Below are 16,868 nucleotides of genomic sequence, written 5' to 3'. Positions count from 1 at the left end.
AAGACCACAGCCAGGGAGGCAGGGAGCTGTGGTGCTCACTGCCTTCCAAACCCATGCCGATGTCCACGCCATCACCCTCCAGCCGCCGGCACCTGATGCCATGCTGCAGATGAGAAGACCGAGGCTAACAGGCGAGGCTGGCCACTACCCACGGGCCCCCTGCTCACCCCCAGCTCGGCTTTGAGGGCCACAGACAAGACTGAGGGATTCAGGCCAGCCCCACGTCAGCCGCAGTCCCCGGTCAGCCCAGAGCCCCGGCCCCTCTCCCGCTGGGCCCAGGCCCCAGCCGAAGTACTGCAGGGGCCTCCACGTGGGGCCCCCTCGCCCCTGTAAAGCCCACCCCTGTCCCCGTACTCACCACACAGAGAACCAGAGCAACGCCAGGGCCTGCTGCCTGACGAGTGAGAACCTCGCTCACACGGGGCCCAGCTTCCCCCTCTGAACCCCACCCTGGGGCTGCCAAGCGGCACAGCTGCCCCTCAGCCCCTCAGCCACCAGCAGGCTGTCCAAGGCACCAGCTGGCCCCAAGCAAGATGCTGCTTGGAACCCATGGCCCATCCTGCGGCTTCAGCCTCAGGAGTTAGCGCCCATCTGCTCAGGAGCTCCCAGCCTTTCCTGGGGGGCAGCCCTCAGACTGCCTGTGTCCTCACACCTGGGGGCCAATGGGGCACCTGCACGTCCACTCCCTGGGGGCCAGGACAACGCCAAGTCGATCAAGAGCAGCCCCCCTCCTCCGCCCCCTTCATCCCACCATGCACAGGGGTCCAGACTCCCCAGCGGTGTGCCCGAGGGGCTGTGGGGGCTCTTCTAAGAAGGTTTCAGTTCCTGAGCTAAAGGAAGGAGGCGTCCCCCGGCCTCTTGGGCCCCCAGCACCCCGAGTCACTAGGGACAACAGCTCCTGGATCTGTTTCTCAGCTTCTCCAGGAAAAGCAGGTCCTGCTGCCACAGAGGGATCAAGACGTGTGCGTGTGTTTGGTCCTTCTCTGGATCGTCCCAGCAACAGGGAGTCCTGTCTTCCCAAGAGCAGCCCCACGCTGCCTCCCGCCAGGGCCGGGCCAGGAGCAGCACATTCTGAGGAGCGAGGACGGGGTGAGGAGAGCGGGGGCCCGCACAAAGACCCTGAGAAACAGCACCCCACAGGCCCAAGCGGGAGGGCCCCAAAGTACGGGGGCCCAACTCTGCCTCCCGTGGGGCGTCCACCTCCTTCCGGGACATAAGATCTACTAGTTGGCGACATGGCGATGGGTTCTGAGCTGGTGACTCAGTTTACCAACTTGTCCAGGCCCCTGTTTATCTAGAAGAAGCTGCTTGTAGGGGACCTTCATTGCTGAAACCCGGCCTCTGGGAGCTCAGGGTGGGCAGGCTACTCCTCCTCCTCCTCTGCCTGCAGATGAGGAGACCGAGGCCCAGAGGGAGGATGGAGCGTGCCCATGGCACAGGTTGGGGCTCGGACCCCACCACCCATGGTCACACACACACGGGGGGCCCAGACCCCACCACACATGGTCACATGCAGGGGCTCGGACCCCACCGCCCATGGTCACACACACGCGGGGCCCAGACCCCACCACACACGGTCTCACGCAAGGGCTCAGACCCCAGTGCCCAAGGTCACACACACGGGGGGCTCAGACCCCACCATCGACAGAGGCAGCACGTCCCCGCCAAGCCGTCCAATTGCTGAGCTCTGAGTGCACGTCCAGCACCACGGGACAGGAGGCCACCTGCACACTCACTCACACACTCCCACACACGCATGCCAGGCCCTCACCTCGATCTGCAGGATGGCCTCCTCGCGCAGCCGGATGGCCTCCAGGTCCTCCTCAGTGATCTCCGGAAGCAGCGCCTGCTCCTGGCCCTGCCACATGCTGTCACTCCCGTTAAAGATCTTCTCATTGTCTGCCAGCTCCGCAAAAGGGGTCCCAGGACTCTGCTGATGACAGAGACACACCCCGTTACCACAGGCACACCTCGCTGCCACCAGGCCCAGGCCGCCTCTTCCTCCCGGCCCCTCCTCGAGGCTGAGCCTGAGCTCCCAGACGCCCAGAGGCTCGGGGAGTCTGCGTGTCCCCCAGCCCCCAGCTCTGGGCGAGGGGAGTGGAGGCGGCAGCCTGGGCTCTGCAGCCCTGACGGGGCTGTGGGCTGGGGCCTGCACCCTGTCGCTGGGGGACATACCCACAGGGCCATGGGGCGCTGGAGGCTGCTGCAAATGGGGAGCAGGGATGAGGGACAGCTGGACACGGGTCCCTGCCCTTCTGCCCGTGTACCCCTCTGGCCATCCCAGGTCTAGCTGCAGGGAGCATTCAGCAGGACCCCACTGCCCCGCCCAACTCGCGGCCACATGGAAGACCCTGCAGAGCACAGTCTCCAGGTTCCCAGCTCTTGGGAGTCACGGGCCTCTTTGTGAACCCCCACAAAATGCCCCCAGGAGCACGAACACAAACCCTCACTTCTTGTGTGGGGACTGTGAGTCCCTGAAAGCCTGTCCCAGAGCTGGTCACAGGCCGGAGGTGTGGCTGCCGGGCAGGGGCCGTGCACACGAGGGGTGGACACCACACAGAGCAGGGCACAGACACCACCAGGGACTGCACGCCCCACAAAACCCACCTCGCTCGGACCAGGGATCCCTGACCAAGCCCGAGGGATACTTTTAAGTTGTTTTATTCTTTATTAATTTCTTTAATTTACAAATTTTGAAATTCAATAAAATGGTGGCTTTTCCCTTCAATGAACTCAATTCGCTCTCTGATGGGGCAACCTGGGCACAGATTGGAGCTGGAATCCTCCCCTGAAGTGTCAGATCCGGAGTAGGGGTTCGGGGGTGTCTGTAGAGGGCTGCCCCCACCCTGGGCACCCCACAGAGGTGAGGGAGGGCAGGAGGCGGGAACGGGACCCACACCAGAGCCACGGCTTCATGTGTACATTTGTAATTTAACTGAGAATGTGCAACAACAAATATTATTGATCTGTACCCCACGGCCCCTCCCCCCGTTAGGAGGCCAGAAATGGCACACCCTGCTCCCCACCCTCCCGCAGTCCGCGGGGGTGTATGTGCGCGAGTGTGTACATGTGTATGTGAATATGTGTGAGCGTGTGTGTGAATGTGTGTATGTGAATGCATGCACGTGTGTGAAGGTAATGTGAACAAGTGTGTGTGTACACAAATGTGAATGTATGTGTATACGAACGTGTGTATGAACGTATGTGTGTGTATGAGTGTGTGTGTGTGCGCGCGCACACGCATGTGTGTGAAATCAAAAGGGCAACAGGAAAGGGCAGAGGACAGGCAGAGCCATGGGAGGGCGGCCTGGAGGCCAGTGCTCCTCGCCTCACATGTGTCACAGCTCCGTGGAGCCAGCTGTCTCTGACACTCCCGACCACCCTGCACGGGGCGGCCGTGAGCCCATATCACAGAGGAGGACGCCGGGGCTGGAACAGCCAGGCCGGGAAGCCAGGGATGCAGCTCCAACTCCAGCACAGAGGCGCTGCAGGGCAGACACGCAGAACCAGGAGAGGGATGCTGCCGCCCGAGCCCGGGCACGTGGAAGGGGCCGCCAGAAGCCAGGGCTGGAACAGCTTCCTCCCTGGCCGACTCCATCCCCCAAGCTGCACTGGGGCCTCCTCACCTCTCCCCTGCCCCAGGGTGGGCGACCTCAGTTCGGTCTGGGTGCTGACCCTGACCACAACGCCCTCCTCCTGGCCCAGACAGCGCTGTCCTAGAGGCAGGGCCCGGTGGGATCCTCCAGAAGTCGGCGCCGGCACACGGACAGACGGCGGGTGCAGCTGCCACCCCACTCAACCAGCGCGAGTATACAGCTCGGGGTGAGCCCCTCCCGTGAGTGTGGGCAACGGGGACGGGACTGGACTGCACCTGGCCGTGGCTCACAGACTCCTCTGCGGCCGCCCATCCCCAGCGCTCTCTAGGCCAGTCGTCCTGGAAGGCACTGCAGAGGCGGCCACGTGCCTGTGTTCTGCTGTACCAGCATTATGGGACCCTGACGTCTGCCTGAAAGGAAGACCACCTTCCCACGTCCCGTGCAGCTCAGGGTGGTCGCAGGGCAGAGTGCTGGCTAGGTTGATGCCAGCGGAGGTGCCACGTGGGACACCGGGGGCTTCAGGGCCCACTGGGCTGGGGCGACCCTGCAGACCCGGTGAGCAAGTGTCTCTGGGTGGCAGTTACGGGACCGCGCTCGTCCTCCCGGCAGACCCTCCTCCTGTGGCCCCCCCCACAGCGGCAGAGGGAGAACGGTCTAGAGGCTCCCTTGTCACCCGCACACTTTCAGAGGCCACGACGGCCCGCCCGTGCCAGGCCCGGGGACAAAGCGGACGGACGGTGAGAGCTTCTGCATGGATGCGCGGCACTGCACTTGGCCGGGCACTGAAACCAACAAATCCCACAAGGAAGAACCTCAGCACACTTGTGACAAGTGCCAGCACGGGCGGGCACGTGATGCTGCGAAAGCCATGTGTGCGACTGCGCCTAGGAGGGGTGACGTCAGGTGGTGTCCTGCAGGAGGCCCTGGTGGTAACGGGACCAACAGCATCGACAGCCGCCACCACCGCCAGCACCGGAGCTGTTGGGGGACACGGCATGAGGCCAAGCACTCTCTTTCTCTAGTTTTGCTCACAGCCCGCGAGGTGGGCTCTCTCACTCTCCGTTAAGGAGGGTGACCGTCTGGGCCCACACGCGGGACGGTGAAGCCCACGCTAACCCGGCTCTCCTTCCAAAGCCGCCATTCTTCCTACACACCACGCTAACACAGGCGAACCTCTTCCCCCGGGAGTCGGCGCAGGCCTTTAAATACATAAATACGTGAAGAGATGAATGTAAGATAAAGGATCTACAAAATCTGTTGACGAGTGCTACGAGTCCAAGGCAGCAATTATCACCTCCCCTTCCCGGCGTGGGCAGGAGGAAGCAAGCAGTGCCAGGCGGGTGGGAGCGGATGGGGGCTGGCCCCGAGCCAGACCCCGCGCCCCCCTCCTAAGCTGCGCGGAGCCAAGTCACAGGTCCTGGCCCAGCACCAGCACCACTGGAGGCCCCGGGCCGGTCACGCACATTCTCAGGGTCTCAGCGTCCTGTCCGTAGGGTGGGAACAGTGACCGGCACCCCGAGGCCGTGGCCCGTGCTCACCACAGGTCAGCTGTGCTCCCACCCGTCCTGTCTCCCGACCGTGCACTGCCCGGCACACTCCTCACCACCACCAGAGGGGCGGCAGCTGGTTCTCCTCACTGACCACACATGCCCTCGGCCCGCAGCGGCAAGGGAACAGGGAAAGCTAACTCCGTCGCTTATAGCGTGTGATCCTGGCAGGTTCCGACCTTCTCCAAGCCTGTCTTCATTTCCGTAAGATGGGCTGACACCACCATGTCCCCCAGTCACGGAAAGAAGCGAACAAGATGAAGATGGTGAGACCCAACCACCTTGCCAACGTCAGGAGGCACACGTGGAGGCAAGATGCCACCTGAGCCCCCAGGCGGGAACAGGAAGAACCGTGCCATCTGCAAGGTCAAGTGAGTTTCGGGACACAGGACGCCCCGGCCTGCAGGTGGGATGCCGAGGGTGTGCGCCTCCGCAAAGCAGCATGTCCACCACCTCCCAACACGGTCTGTTCTAGAACGGGGCACCCGGCCCGCACTCCACTCTGATTCCATCAGCCTGGGCACCTTGGCGTGGGGCTCCTAAAAGCTTCCCATGTGGTAAGAGCCGCCCGAGGTGCCCTCCCCTGTGCGCCCAGGGACAGAAACACAGGTGCGCTCACCACGGCAGTGTTTGGAACTGCAAAGCCCTGCCAACAGGAGAAGAACCTGGAAAACCGATGGCATATCCATACAGTAAACACTATGGACCAGGTAAATGAACAAATCAGATATGCTGGATGGAGGAAGTGCCACAGGATGGGATGTCACCTTCCCTGGAGTTTGGGGTTTCAGTGGAAGCTCCCCAAAAGCTGAGAGCCAAGGATGCTGGCCCTCCCTGCAGACGGGTAAGCGTGGGCCAGCTGCTGACCCCCTGTGTGCTCTCCCCCCACAGGTAGTGGGCCGCCAGCCCCGAGTGGCTCATGATAAGAGAAGGGAGGAAGAAACGGCTGAGACGCCTGATCCCGCCACGGCTCCTCTCCTGAAAGGATCAGAAAGCTCCCTTTTATTCTCTGCACAAAGGCCCAATTTGGGTCTTTAGCTCCAAAGCCAGGATTAGGGATTTGCTGGCAAGGCGCTGGGGCTGCACGGAGGGACAGCCGTGTGATGGGTTTCCAGCTCGAGCAGGGCCAACAAAGGCAGCTTTCTGCTCCCTCCAAGGCCAAGGGTTTGGGTCCCACTCTGACAAGTAGGGAGGAGACCCCAATCCCGTGTGACTGCGGAGAGCGGGGCTGTGATGCTTTCCCATGAGAAGAGGTGACGCCCCGTGGGTGTTTGGGGAGGACGCACGGTGGGGTCAGCACGGCCCTGCCCAGGGCCAGCGAGGAGAAGGGAGCCCAGGGTTCTTAGGGGCTCTGGGAACTGGGCCATTTTCCCACGTACTCCAACTGTGGGATCCACGTAGGAACATCCACGACCCTGGCGGGAGGGCAGGGGTCAGGGGCGACCAGGCACACACTTCAGAAAGACAGCTTCTGGTTAGTAACCCAGGCTGGTCACTGGTTTCTCCAAACGACTATTTGTGAGCTGATGGAAGTTTCTGGAGGCCCATCAAGCCCAGAGTGCCAGAACCCGCATGACTGCAGCGATCCCTCCCCCGCACCCAAATTAAATAAAGGAAGGGGGGCCAGGGGCAGCTCTCTGCCTGTGCCGTGTGGAAGCAGCGCTGGGGAAGCACCTGTCTGCCGCCGCGGACGCAGCGCGTGAGCTCTGGTGGAGTCTGTGCAGAGTCGGCCAACGGCGGCAGGCTGTGGCCCTGTTCTGTTCAGTTGTTGTGCTGAGTGTAAGGTGTGTGGTGACAGAGCACTGTGGGTTGACTCGGCCCTCCGACATGCACTGAGCACACGTTCACGTGCCCACGAGCCGCTAGGACGTCCGTCTTGTGGCGTGCCTGCCTAAGGCTTTTGCCCTTTCATGTTTTAGAATTGCGCTGCCTTTTTCTCATTGACTTGTAAGAGATCTTTATATATGATGGAGATAAGTCCTCTTAAGACATGTGTTGTGCAAACACCCTCTCTCACTTTCTGAGAGTTGCCTCTTCACTCTTAAGGGTGTATTGATTTTAACAAAGTCAAGTTTACCCATCTTTTCTTTACAGATAGTACTTTCTTGTCTGTGTAAGAAATGGTTGCTTACCATAAAGATGTGAAGATAGCCTCCTATGGTATCTTCCAGAAGCTGCATTGCCTTATCTTTGACATTTAGGTCTATGATGCAGCTGGGGTGTTTTGTGCAAGGGGCGAGCTGGGGTAAAGGATCTGTTGGGAATGGCAGTCTTGAGCATGCAGTCTTCTGCCTCTTCAGCCACATAAGGACGGGCCGTGGGCCTGGAGCACTGCCTCACCAAGAGATGGAGCCCTCAGGGCTGCGCTGGGCTCGTCACCTCATGTGGGAACGTCGCACCCTGTTTTAGACTCTATGCACGATCCTTTGTTCTGCTAAAGCGTGAGCATCATACAGCACCCAGCCAACCCTCGGCTCTGTCTGTCCCCTGCGGGGAAGGGACCAGGTCCTTCTGCTGCATTACAAGGGGGTGCATGCAGGTCAATGGCCCTGTCAGCTGCCTGGAGGGACCCGCTGGCCACGGGGGACCATGCCCACTGTGGCAGCTGATCTTGTTGTCTCTCTCTAGGTGAGTAAAGCGTAGTTCCCTCAGTGACTGACTGTGCTGTGTTCCTCTGCAACCCCGATACTGAGACGCAGTGGATGGACAGGAGTGTTTGGACTGGGACTTGCCATCTGCTCAGCAGGATCCTTTTTCCCAATTCAAACATCCAACTGATCCAGTATCAAGTCCAGAATTAATCTTCCATTTCCCACTGCACGGCAGGACACCTTGCACAAGCCAGGCGAGCGTGTGGGGGGGTCTGCATCTAGATTCGATTCTGCTCCCCCTGCTCTGTTTGTCTAGCCTTCAACAAAGAGCACACCTGTAATTTCTACAGCTTTATACTGTGTTCTGACACCTGTTACTGTAAATCCTCCAGTTCTGTTCTTCTTCAAAACTGTCTTCACTATTTTGGGCCTTTTATATTTCCATACATATTTTAAACTCAGCTTGACAATTTACACACACATCACACACACACACTCAAAACCTGCTGGGATTTTTATTTGGATTGTACTGAATCCACAGATCCATTTGGTGAGACTGACATCTCTATGTATTGAGTTTTCCACCCTATAAACATGGTATGCCCTCCGTTATTTAGATCCTCTGTAATTTCTCAGTAATGCTTTGTAGTTTCCTATATAGAGAGGCTTCTTCCTAGTTTTGATGCTGTTATAAATGGTACCACTTTCTAAATTTCACTTCCAAATCGTCTTTTGCCAGCACACACGATGTTTTCCTGTATACCAACCCAGTGCCAGTCAGCCTGTGACATTCACTTAGTACTAATTCTACATTTGTCTGCAGATGCATCCACGTTCTCTAGTTACACAATCACGCTGTCTGTGAAGTGATCTCTTCCTTTTCTTCCTTTTTTTTGCCTCACTGCACTGGATAAACTCTGGCACAATGGAATAGTACCAGACCCAGTGTCTTGTCCTCACTCTCAGGAGAAGAGATTCTCATCTCAACAGTAAGTGTGGCGCTAACTGCAGGGCTTTTGAAGACTCTTCTCAGATCAAAGGCATTCCTATCCATTCCTAGTTTTCTGCGAGTCTTGACCACCCCCCTGATGGGCGCTGCATTTTATCAAACACTCATGTATCTGTTGAGATGGTCACGTAGATTGTCTTACCTGTTCTGTTAACGTGGTGAATTGTAGCAGTTATTTCTGAATGTAAACCAACCTTGCATCTCTGGAATAAAGCCCACTTTATGACGATGTATTGCCTTTTCTACATATTGCTGGCTGTAGCTTATTAATATTTGGGTTAGGATGTTTGCTTGAGTGCCCAGGAGAGAACATGTTATGTTCCTCCTTGTGAGGCCCTCGTAAGAACCTGGAGGCCTCATACAGCAAGGTGGGATGTCTTCCTTTTTTTATATTCTCTGTAAGAGTTTGTGTAAGTTGGTATTATTTAGTCCTCAAATATGTGGAAGAATTTACCAGTAAAGCCATCTAGATCTGCAGTTTTCTTGGTGGGATGTTTTTTTAATTATGGATTTCATTTCTTTAATAAATATTGGGCTTTCTAGATTTTCTATACATCTTGCTAAGTTACATTTGTCTAAAAAACCTTATATTTCATCTAAGTTGTCAAATTTATTGGCATAAAGTTATTTATAACATCTTCATATTACTTTTTTTTATTTGTAGGATCTGTAATATTTTGATTTTCATTCCTAATACTAGTAATTTGTATTTTCTCTCTGTATCTTGATTAATCTTGTAACGGTTCAACAATTTTATTAATCTTTCTAAAGAAGCAACTTTTGGCTTTGTTGAATTTGTCTACGGTGCGTGTGTTTTGTATTTCATTGATTTCTGCTTTTTCCTACATATTTTCTTTGGATTTAATTATTTGTTGTTTTTCCAGCTTCTTGAGATCAAGAATTAGATCATCGATTTTCACGCTTTCTTCTTTTCTAATAAATGTGTTTAAAGCTATAAATTTCCCTCTAAACACTGCTTTAACTGCATCCCACAGGTTTTGACTTATTTTCATTTTCATTTTTGTTCAGTTCAAGATGATTTCTAATTTCGACTGTGATTTCTTCTTGGATCCATAGGTTATTTCATCCAATTGTATTCTTTAAATCCTCAACCCTTGGCAATTTCCTTTTTGTTATCAGATTCTAGTTTAAGTGCACTCCAGTTAGAGAACATACTCAGTATTACGCCAACCTTTTGGAATCTGTTGAGACTTGCTTTACAGTCCAGCACATGCATTATGTGTACCGGAAAGAAATATATATTCTCCTGTGGCTGGATATGGTGTCATAAATATCAATTAGGTCCAAGTATATTAATTAATAGTATTGAGTAAATCTTTTATATCCTTACTAAATTTTTTTTTTCAGTCTATCAGTCATTTAGAGAGATGTGTCAAAATCTCCAACTATGATTGTGGATTGACTACTTTTCCTTTTATTACTGTCAGTTTTGCTTTATATACTTTGAGGCTATATTATTAGGTACATATAAATTTAGAATTGTATCTTCCACTTGAATTGACATTTTATCCTTATGAAACACATCTCTTCACCCCCAGCAACACTCCTTCATGTGAAGTCTACTGATTCTGATATTAATATAGCTGAATAGTTTTCTTTTGGTTAGTGGTTGCACAACATATCTTTTTTCCACCCTTTCACTTTCAACGTTTTTCTGGATTTATACTTAATGTGTGCCTCTCCTAAACACTACATAGTTTTTTTCTTTTAACCAAGTCTGACAATCTGTGCCTTTTAATTGGAGGGGTCAGTCCATTCTAATTTAAAATAATTATAAATGGTATAAATCTACCATCTTATAATTTGTTTCCTATTTTTCCTGTTTTTTGTTGATTTTTCTTTTTTTTGCTCTTTTAAATTAACCAAGTTTTGTTTTATTATTTCATATGTTCCTCTCTATTAACTTATTTTATAGTTTCTATTCTTGTATTGTCCTTTTAGTGCTACCTACAGAAGGCAACACGCATCCCTGGCTTATGACAGTCTACCTTTAGTATTCCTGTCACCCCCCTGGTGACGCACGGACATTACAACACTTTAACAGCATTTAAATCCCACGTGCTCTGTGCTACGTTACCCAAGCATTCTCCTTTGCCCCACATCTCAAACCCCACAGTCATTATAATTATTCGACAGTCACCATGAATTCAGGCACATCCACATTTTATTGTTCTCAGTGCTCATCGCTCCTTCCCCCATTATTGTGCTTCTGTCTGAGATCCTCTTCCTTTTTCTACTTTTAGAGTTCTGTTGATGATAAATTCTCTTAGTTTTGGCTCTCTAAAAATGTATTCACTTCACAGAAATGTCTTCCCCAGATGCAGAACTCTAGGTTCATGGTTATTTTCTTTGAAGATGTCTTTCCACTGTCTTCTGACTTCCATTGTTTCCTTTAAGGAGTGAGGTGTCAGTCTCATTATTCTTTTAAAATAATGTGACATCTCTCAAGCTTGAATCTGCTTTTAAGATGTTATTTTTGTCTTTGTTTTCAATATTTTATTATGATGTGACGAAGAGTGGTTTTTAAGAAATAGGATAAATGTACCCGATTTATCCTAGAGCTTCTTCAATCTGTGGCTTGAAGTATTTGGACATTTTTGGAAAATTCTCAACCATTACCTCTTCAAATATTGTTTCTGTCCATTCTCTCTCCCTGCTGTCCACTTAGGACTCCAATTATCCTCTTTTCTAGATCTTCTATCAGTTTCTGCTCATACAGGAGGACTGGTCTGACAGTTAGTCCTGCACAGAAGAGGAACTGCCAACAATCATTACTGGGGAGCTCGCCCCGTGTCAAGCCCGTGCCAGAGACCTACGACTAAAATACCACTTTTTTGAAAGGTCATTTGTCAAGGCAGACCCCCTCAGACAGGTCCTATCCCCAATCCTCCCCGCTCTTCCCTGGAGCACCAATGGCACTGGACCCTGTGCCGTCCCTTGAGGCCCACTGACCCTGGTCAACACTCGGCACCCACCTGTTTGGCACCCCTCTGTGCTGTGGGAAGCAGTGCTCTGGACTTCTCTGCAATTTTCTGTTGGAGAAAGCACAAGAGGAGGAGGTGGGAAGAAGAGAAAAGGCAGGGAGGAGAGAAGAACAGTCAGGTAAACGTTAAGTACCAGACAGAGACTGACAGCAAAGCAAACCTTCAGCTCCCAGAGGGAACGCAGCTGTCCCGGCTCTTGGGAACATGGGAAGCTGGGCTGGGCTCTGCTGACAGTCTGCTGGATAGCCTCCTTCCACACACTTATGCCCTCTGGGTCTCAGTCTCCTCACCTGTCGGAACAGGCGACACCTGTTCTTCCCACCTCCCAGGAGGCCGCTGTGAGGACGACTCGTAAGCAGCACCAGAAGGTAAACACCCTTCACTGCACACACCCTGAGGTCATGGCAGCTGGATTCTGGCAACTGTCAAGTGTCTGCAAGGCCAGCCCTTCCTCTGTTCTGGGGGACACAACCAACCCAGGCCAACCCAGGGACGAGACAGCCAGAGTCGGGGCTCAAGGGTCTGAGGCCCACCCAGCTGGCTGGCCAACTCTCCCTGGGCATGGCTCACCTTTTGCACCACTCCGTAGCGCTGAATGGCGTCTGAGAGCTGAGTTTTCAGGCGGTCCAGCTGAAGACGCTCCTGCTGCACAGAGACAGCGTGGCTGAAACAGGCGGCAGAGGCACTGTCCTGCCCCCGCAGCCCCCTCCATCCCTGGGGTGCTTCCGTTCCCAACACTCCTTGTACACCTCTTCCTCCTGGTGGCACCTCCACCATACCCCCTCCTCTATCCACCACAGGCCTCACCGCCGTCATCACCCCGCTGCCATTAGCACTGGGCTCATCCCCATCTCCTTCACCCCAGTGCCATCACCTCACCCCTTCAAAAACCAGCACAGGCTCCACAGGCACAGCCGGCGTCCACGGACACCATCACCACCCAGCCTCACACACGTCTTCAAACCAACCATGGAGCCAGGCTGCTCGAACATGATATGCCTCTCCGGTCCCCAAACAGCCCACTCAGTGAGAAGTGCTATGGTCCCCATCTGACAGCTCAGGAGACCTCAGCTTCAAGTTCCAGGTGGCCTGTTCAAGGCCACACAGGTGGTGGATCCAGACCCTAAAGCCAGGCCTCTGACCCCAGAGCCCAGGTGCCTAATCACATGCAAGGCTGCACCCCATCACCAGCGTCAGAACCACAGGCATCAAACCACCCCTCCTGCCCCCAAAACCTCAGCCCTCGCGCCCTCCCTCCCCTCTTCACGGTCTCCATCCTCCCGCTGGAGTGAGACCTCGTCTGTCTTGTTCGCCACCGCATCCCAGTGCCCAGGATGCCACCTGGCACGGAGCTGGTGCTCAAGACATGCCGTCAAACAAGAGAACGAACGAGCAAGTGCCGGGACCTGGCACTGCCGCTCTCGTCTGCCGTGAGCACCACCAGGCCAACAGGAGCCCCAATCCTCATCTTCTGCATGCAGCACTGGCACAGACGAAGCCACACCCGCACCCAGTGCCCATGGACCAGGACGCAGACACGAGGTCCTGGTCCCTCCTGCCCCAGCACCTCCCCATCATCTCCCAGGAGGGCCCTGGCCACTCTCAACTCATAGACTAAGCCCACCCTCCCCGGGGACTTCTGTGTATTTCCAACCTGAACTTGGCCCCTGGGTGTGGTGCTCACCCCTCCACCACCACCACGCACCACCATGCAAGCCCACAGACGAGAGAGAGGCACAGGTGTGCTAGCAGGCTGGCCACACTTCAATGAGACCAGCTTTCCAACACACACCTTTCAAAGGCACTCAATGGTCTCTGGACCCAATGGTCCCCCATGTGGCTGCAGCTCCATGGAGCCCATCTTAGCATCCAGGTGAGGCTCCTCTAACTGGCACCACATGTGTGCCCCAGGACAGAGCTAAGAGCCTGGGGAGCTCTTTAGTGCTTTTGAGTAAAACATCTCCAGCTCTCCAGTCCCTCAGCTCCACGAATCAGCACAGCTTTTCTTCTCCGAGATCAGTGAGCAAGGCCAGCCCGGCCCAGCCAAGCTGTCCTCCTACCAGACCAGGAGAGCCTCAAAGGGGGATCTCATTTGTATCCTTCTCCCAGCATCTGGCACAGAGCAGGTGTTCAATAAATGTTTGTTGGGCTCTTAGATGGGTGGATGGGGGGTAGATGGGTGGGTAAGTCGGTGGGTGCGTGGGTGAGTGGATGGAAGGACGGACAGACTGGGGCTGGCGGGTGGAAGGAAGGAAGGAAGGATATATTAAGCTAACAGTGACCCCTCTGAACTCCCAGGAGCTCATGCTCTGACTCCCCGGCCCCCGTGGCACACACAGAGGTGAGAACTTGGGCTCTGGACCCACAAGGTCAGAGTTCAAATCTAGCCGGAGCTCCTGCCCGGCTGTGATGCCTCGGGCAGGCCACTCTCCCAGCCTCAGCTTCCTTCCCTACAGAAAGTGGGCAGGAACACCAAGCTGAGGCAGTCAGGAAGACTGAAGGAGATGGGGAAGCAAAGATTCAGTGCAGCACCTGGTCTGGGGGAAACCTCTGCTGCCCGGGGGGTGGGGGTGGGGCTGTTACGGCCTTGACCTCGTCCCACAGTTTAAAGGACAGCCTCTTATCTAAGGGTCTATACTCCACAAAGTCGAAGACACAGCAGGCACTGAGAAAACGCCCACTGAACTGGACTGAATGAGTCATGAGCTTCACAGGAAACAACCTTCTGCTCTGACTCCACGGAAACACCTCTCAGAATCGCAATTCATCGTAACCTGGGACCCAGCACAGCGCCTCATGTGATTTTGGATGAAGGAATAAATAAGTGACGGGATGAAGGTGGGCACGAGCAAAAGAATAAAGAACAAAGCAACACATGCAGAGGCGACACTGAGCGCCAAGGCCACAACACCGCTGCAGACGCTGGTCCCCGTGGTGCGTGATCCCCTCACATGGAGAGCCACGTGATGTCCCCCAGAGTTCAGCACCAGGCGCCCATCTCCCGTCCTGAAGGACGCCCGACGGCTGATTACTGAATGGTGAGCAGAGCAGCGCCAGCCGCTCAGAGCGAAGCTCTGCGTGCTTCCGTCCACGGTCTGACTTGGGGCACCCCGTCCACCTGGTCTGGGGACAACTGACTCCTGTTCCTATGACATTCTTTTAGTGTGTTTTTTCGACCAAAGTGTACCTCAACTTTTGGAGCTGGGTCTACCATTTTTTATTAAAGTATAATTTAATTTTTATTCAGTAAAATTCATCCATTTTGATTGTACAATTGGATAACTTTCACCTGTACAACCATCACCACCAGCTGCTCTGGGAAGAATTCCATCGCCCCAAAAAGCTCCCCGTGTCCTGCTGCAGCCAATCCCGGTTCCTACTCCAGTCCAGGCAGCCACTGGTCCAGTGCTGTCCCCACAGACCTGCCTCTCCCCGGCGTTTCCTATCAGCAGAACCGCACACGCGCGCTTCTGCATCTGGCCCCTCACTCGGCACACGGTCTCGCCAGCTCGCCCAGGGTGCAGCGGTATCGCTACCTTGAGCCGTTCTATTGCTGACCAGCCTCCGGCTGGAGACTGCACCACCACCACGTTAGTGCATCTTCCACACCCGGGTCAGAGCTTTGCTCTGTAAAGGGCAGACTTGAGTACTTTAGGATTTGCAGGCCAGTCTCTGTCGCAACTAGTCAAGTCTGCCATGGTAGTTCGAAAGCAGCCAGGATAATACGTAAATGAACGGGCAAGAAATACAACTTGATTTATGTAAAAGGACTCCTGCTCTAAAACATTTGTGGGTTTAATGGTATTTAATGTTTTATGACAAGTGCCCTCTAACCTGTGGGGAATAGGGTAGGGTTTGGCTAACAAAGATGGGAGGGTGTGATGACCTGGCAAGGGAAGGGATGTGACAGGCCAGTGGAGGAAGTGACCACAGCGATGGAGGAGGGCCTGTGGTGAGGGTCAGGGCTGTGAAGAGGGCTGTGGCGCTGGGTATGGTGGGAACCGTGATAACGTTTGTGGTCTGGTGAGGATGGGGTTGGCGAGGAGGTGACTGCAGTGACAGGGAGGTTGCACGAGGAGGTGGCTGGGTGGATGACAGGGAAGGGGATGTTGTCAATCTCCGCTCAGAGGAGCCCGGCCAGGAGGGCAGGGACCCCCAGCACCCACACCATGCCTGGCACATGGTGGGTGCCCAGGGAACAGCTGCTGCGTGAACGACTCAACACGTCGAGTTCTGACCGTGCAGCCACGCAGGCCAGGCCAGCCTGAGCATCGTCGCACGTCCATTTCCCCCACACCCCTCCCGCCACGCGTCCCCCACCCCCAGCCAGGTCGCCCCCCACCCCACCCTCCAGTCTCCAGGAAACGTACCCGGGAGCAGCCCCGAAGGAGCTCTGACATCTGCTTCACGGCGCTGGTGCTGGCGGCCACTGTGCTGTTGGTCTCCTGCTGCACCGAGTGCCTGAGGGGGGCAGGTGCAGATGGAGCGGGGGCCAAGGGGAGGACAAGAGAGAGCAGGAGCAGGGCCCAGGATGGGGGAAAGATCACAGAGAGGCAGGGAGAAGCAGAAGGGGGACAGCACAGAGAGGGCAGGGCGCACGCGGAGACAGAGCAGAGGGACCAGCAGGAAGGAAAGAGGCAGAGAGGAAAGGAGGAGGGAGACGGGAGGGGCCGGAGAGGGACAGACAGACAGACACACGGACACAGGGGGCAGAACAGTGAGTGAGAGGGGTAAGAAGAGGGAGAGAAGGACACGGTGAGCTCCGGGCAGGGGCCAGCCGCACAGACACACCAGCCTGGAGTCAGCCACGGCCAGGGCCCTCACTCCGCACACAAGCTCTGTCTGGGTAGCGGCTGGGCCGCACCCCAAGGAGGCCAGGCAGGACCCCCTCTGGCAAGGCCTGGAGGTCAGCACTGCAGGAACCTCGGGGAGCAGGGTGGCCACAGACACACCCCTGGAACCACAGCTGGGGAACCTGGGCCCCTGGCCGGCCTCTGCCGGCCTGATGAGACCCCACCTCCAGACCCAGCAACACGGGGGGCCGGGCCCAGGTCTCCCCGGCCCCTCAGTTTACGACTCTGAGTATGACACGGAAGGAACTGAAAGACCAGCCCCTCGCC

The 16,868-nt window shown here is 55.1% G+C and overlaps 1 protein-coding gene across 1 annotated transcript in view; it reads right to left on the bottom strand.

Annotated features, from left to right (window-relative positions):
- The window catches only part of TSNARE1 (t-SNARE domain containing 1), a 123,382-nt gene that overhangs the window by 25,763 nt on the left and 80,751 nt on the right, over positions 1-16,868 (bottom strand). The window contains exons 7-10 of the mRNA XM_087447388.1: positions 16,119-16,209; positions 12,319-12,393; positions 11,740-11,796; positions 1,772-1,933 (exon numbers count right to left, since the gene is read on the bottom strand). Of these exons, the coding sequence (XP_087303514.1) occupies positions 1,772-1,933; positions 11,740-11,796; positions 12,319-12,393; positions 16,119-16,209 (385 nt within the window). The remainder of the gene's footprint in view (positions 1-1,771; positions 1,934-11,739; positions 11,797-12,318; positions 12,394-16,118; positions 16,210-16,868) is intronic.

The sequence above is a fragment of the Ceratotherium simum genome, chromosome 23 (genome assembly GCF_057802395.1).
Source record: "Ceratotherium simum simum isolate JZ-2026a chromosome 23, ASM5780239v1, whole genome shotgun sequence".
NCBI classification, from domain to species: Eukaryota; Metazoa; Chordata; class Mammalia; order Perissodactyla; family Rhinocerotidae; genus Ceratotherium; species Ceratotherium simum.
Note: the sequence above shows the minus strand (reverse complement) of the source record. Positions and strands in the feature narration are given on the sequence as shown.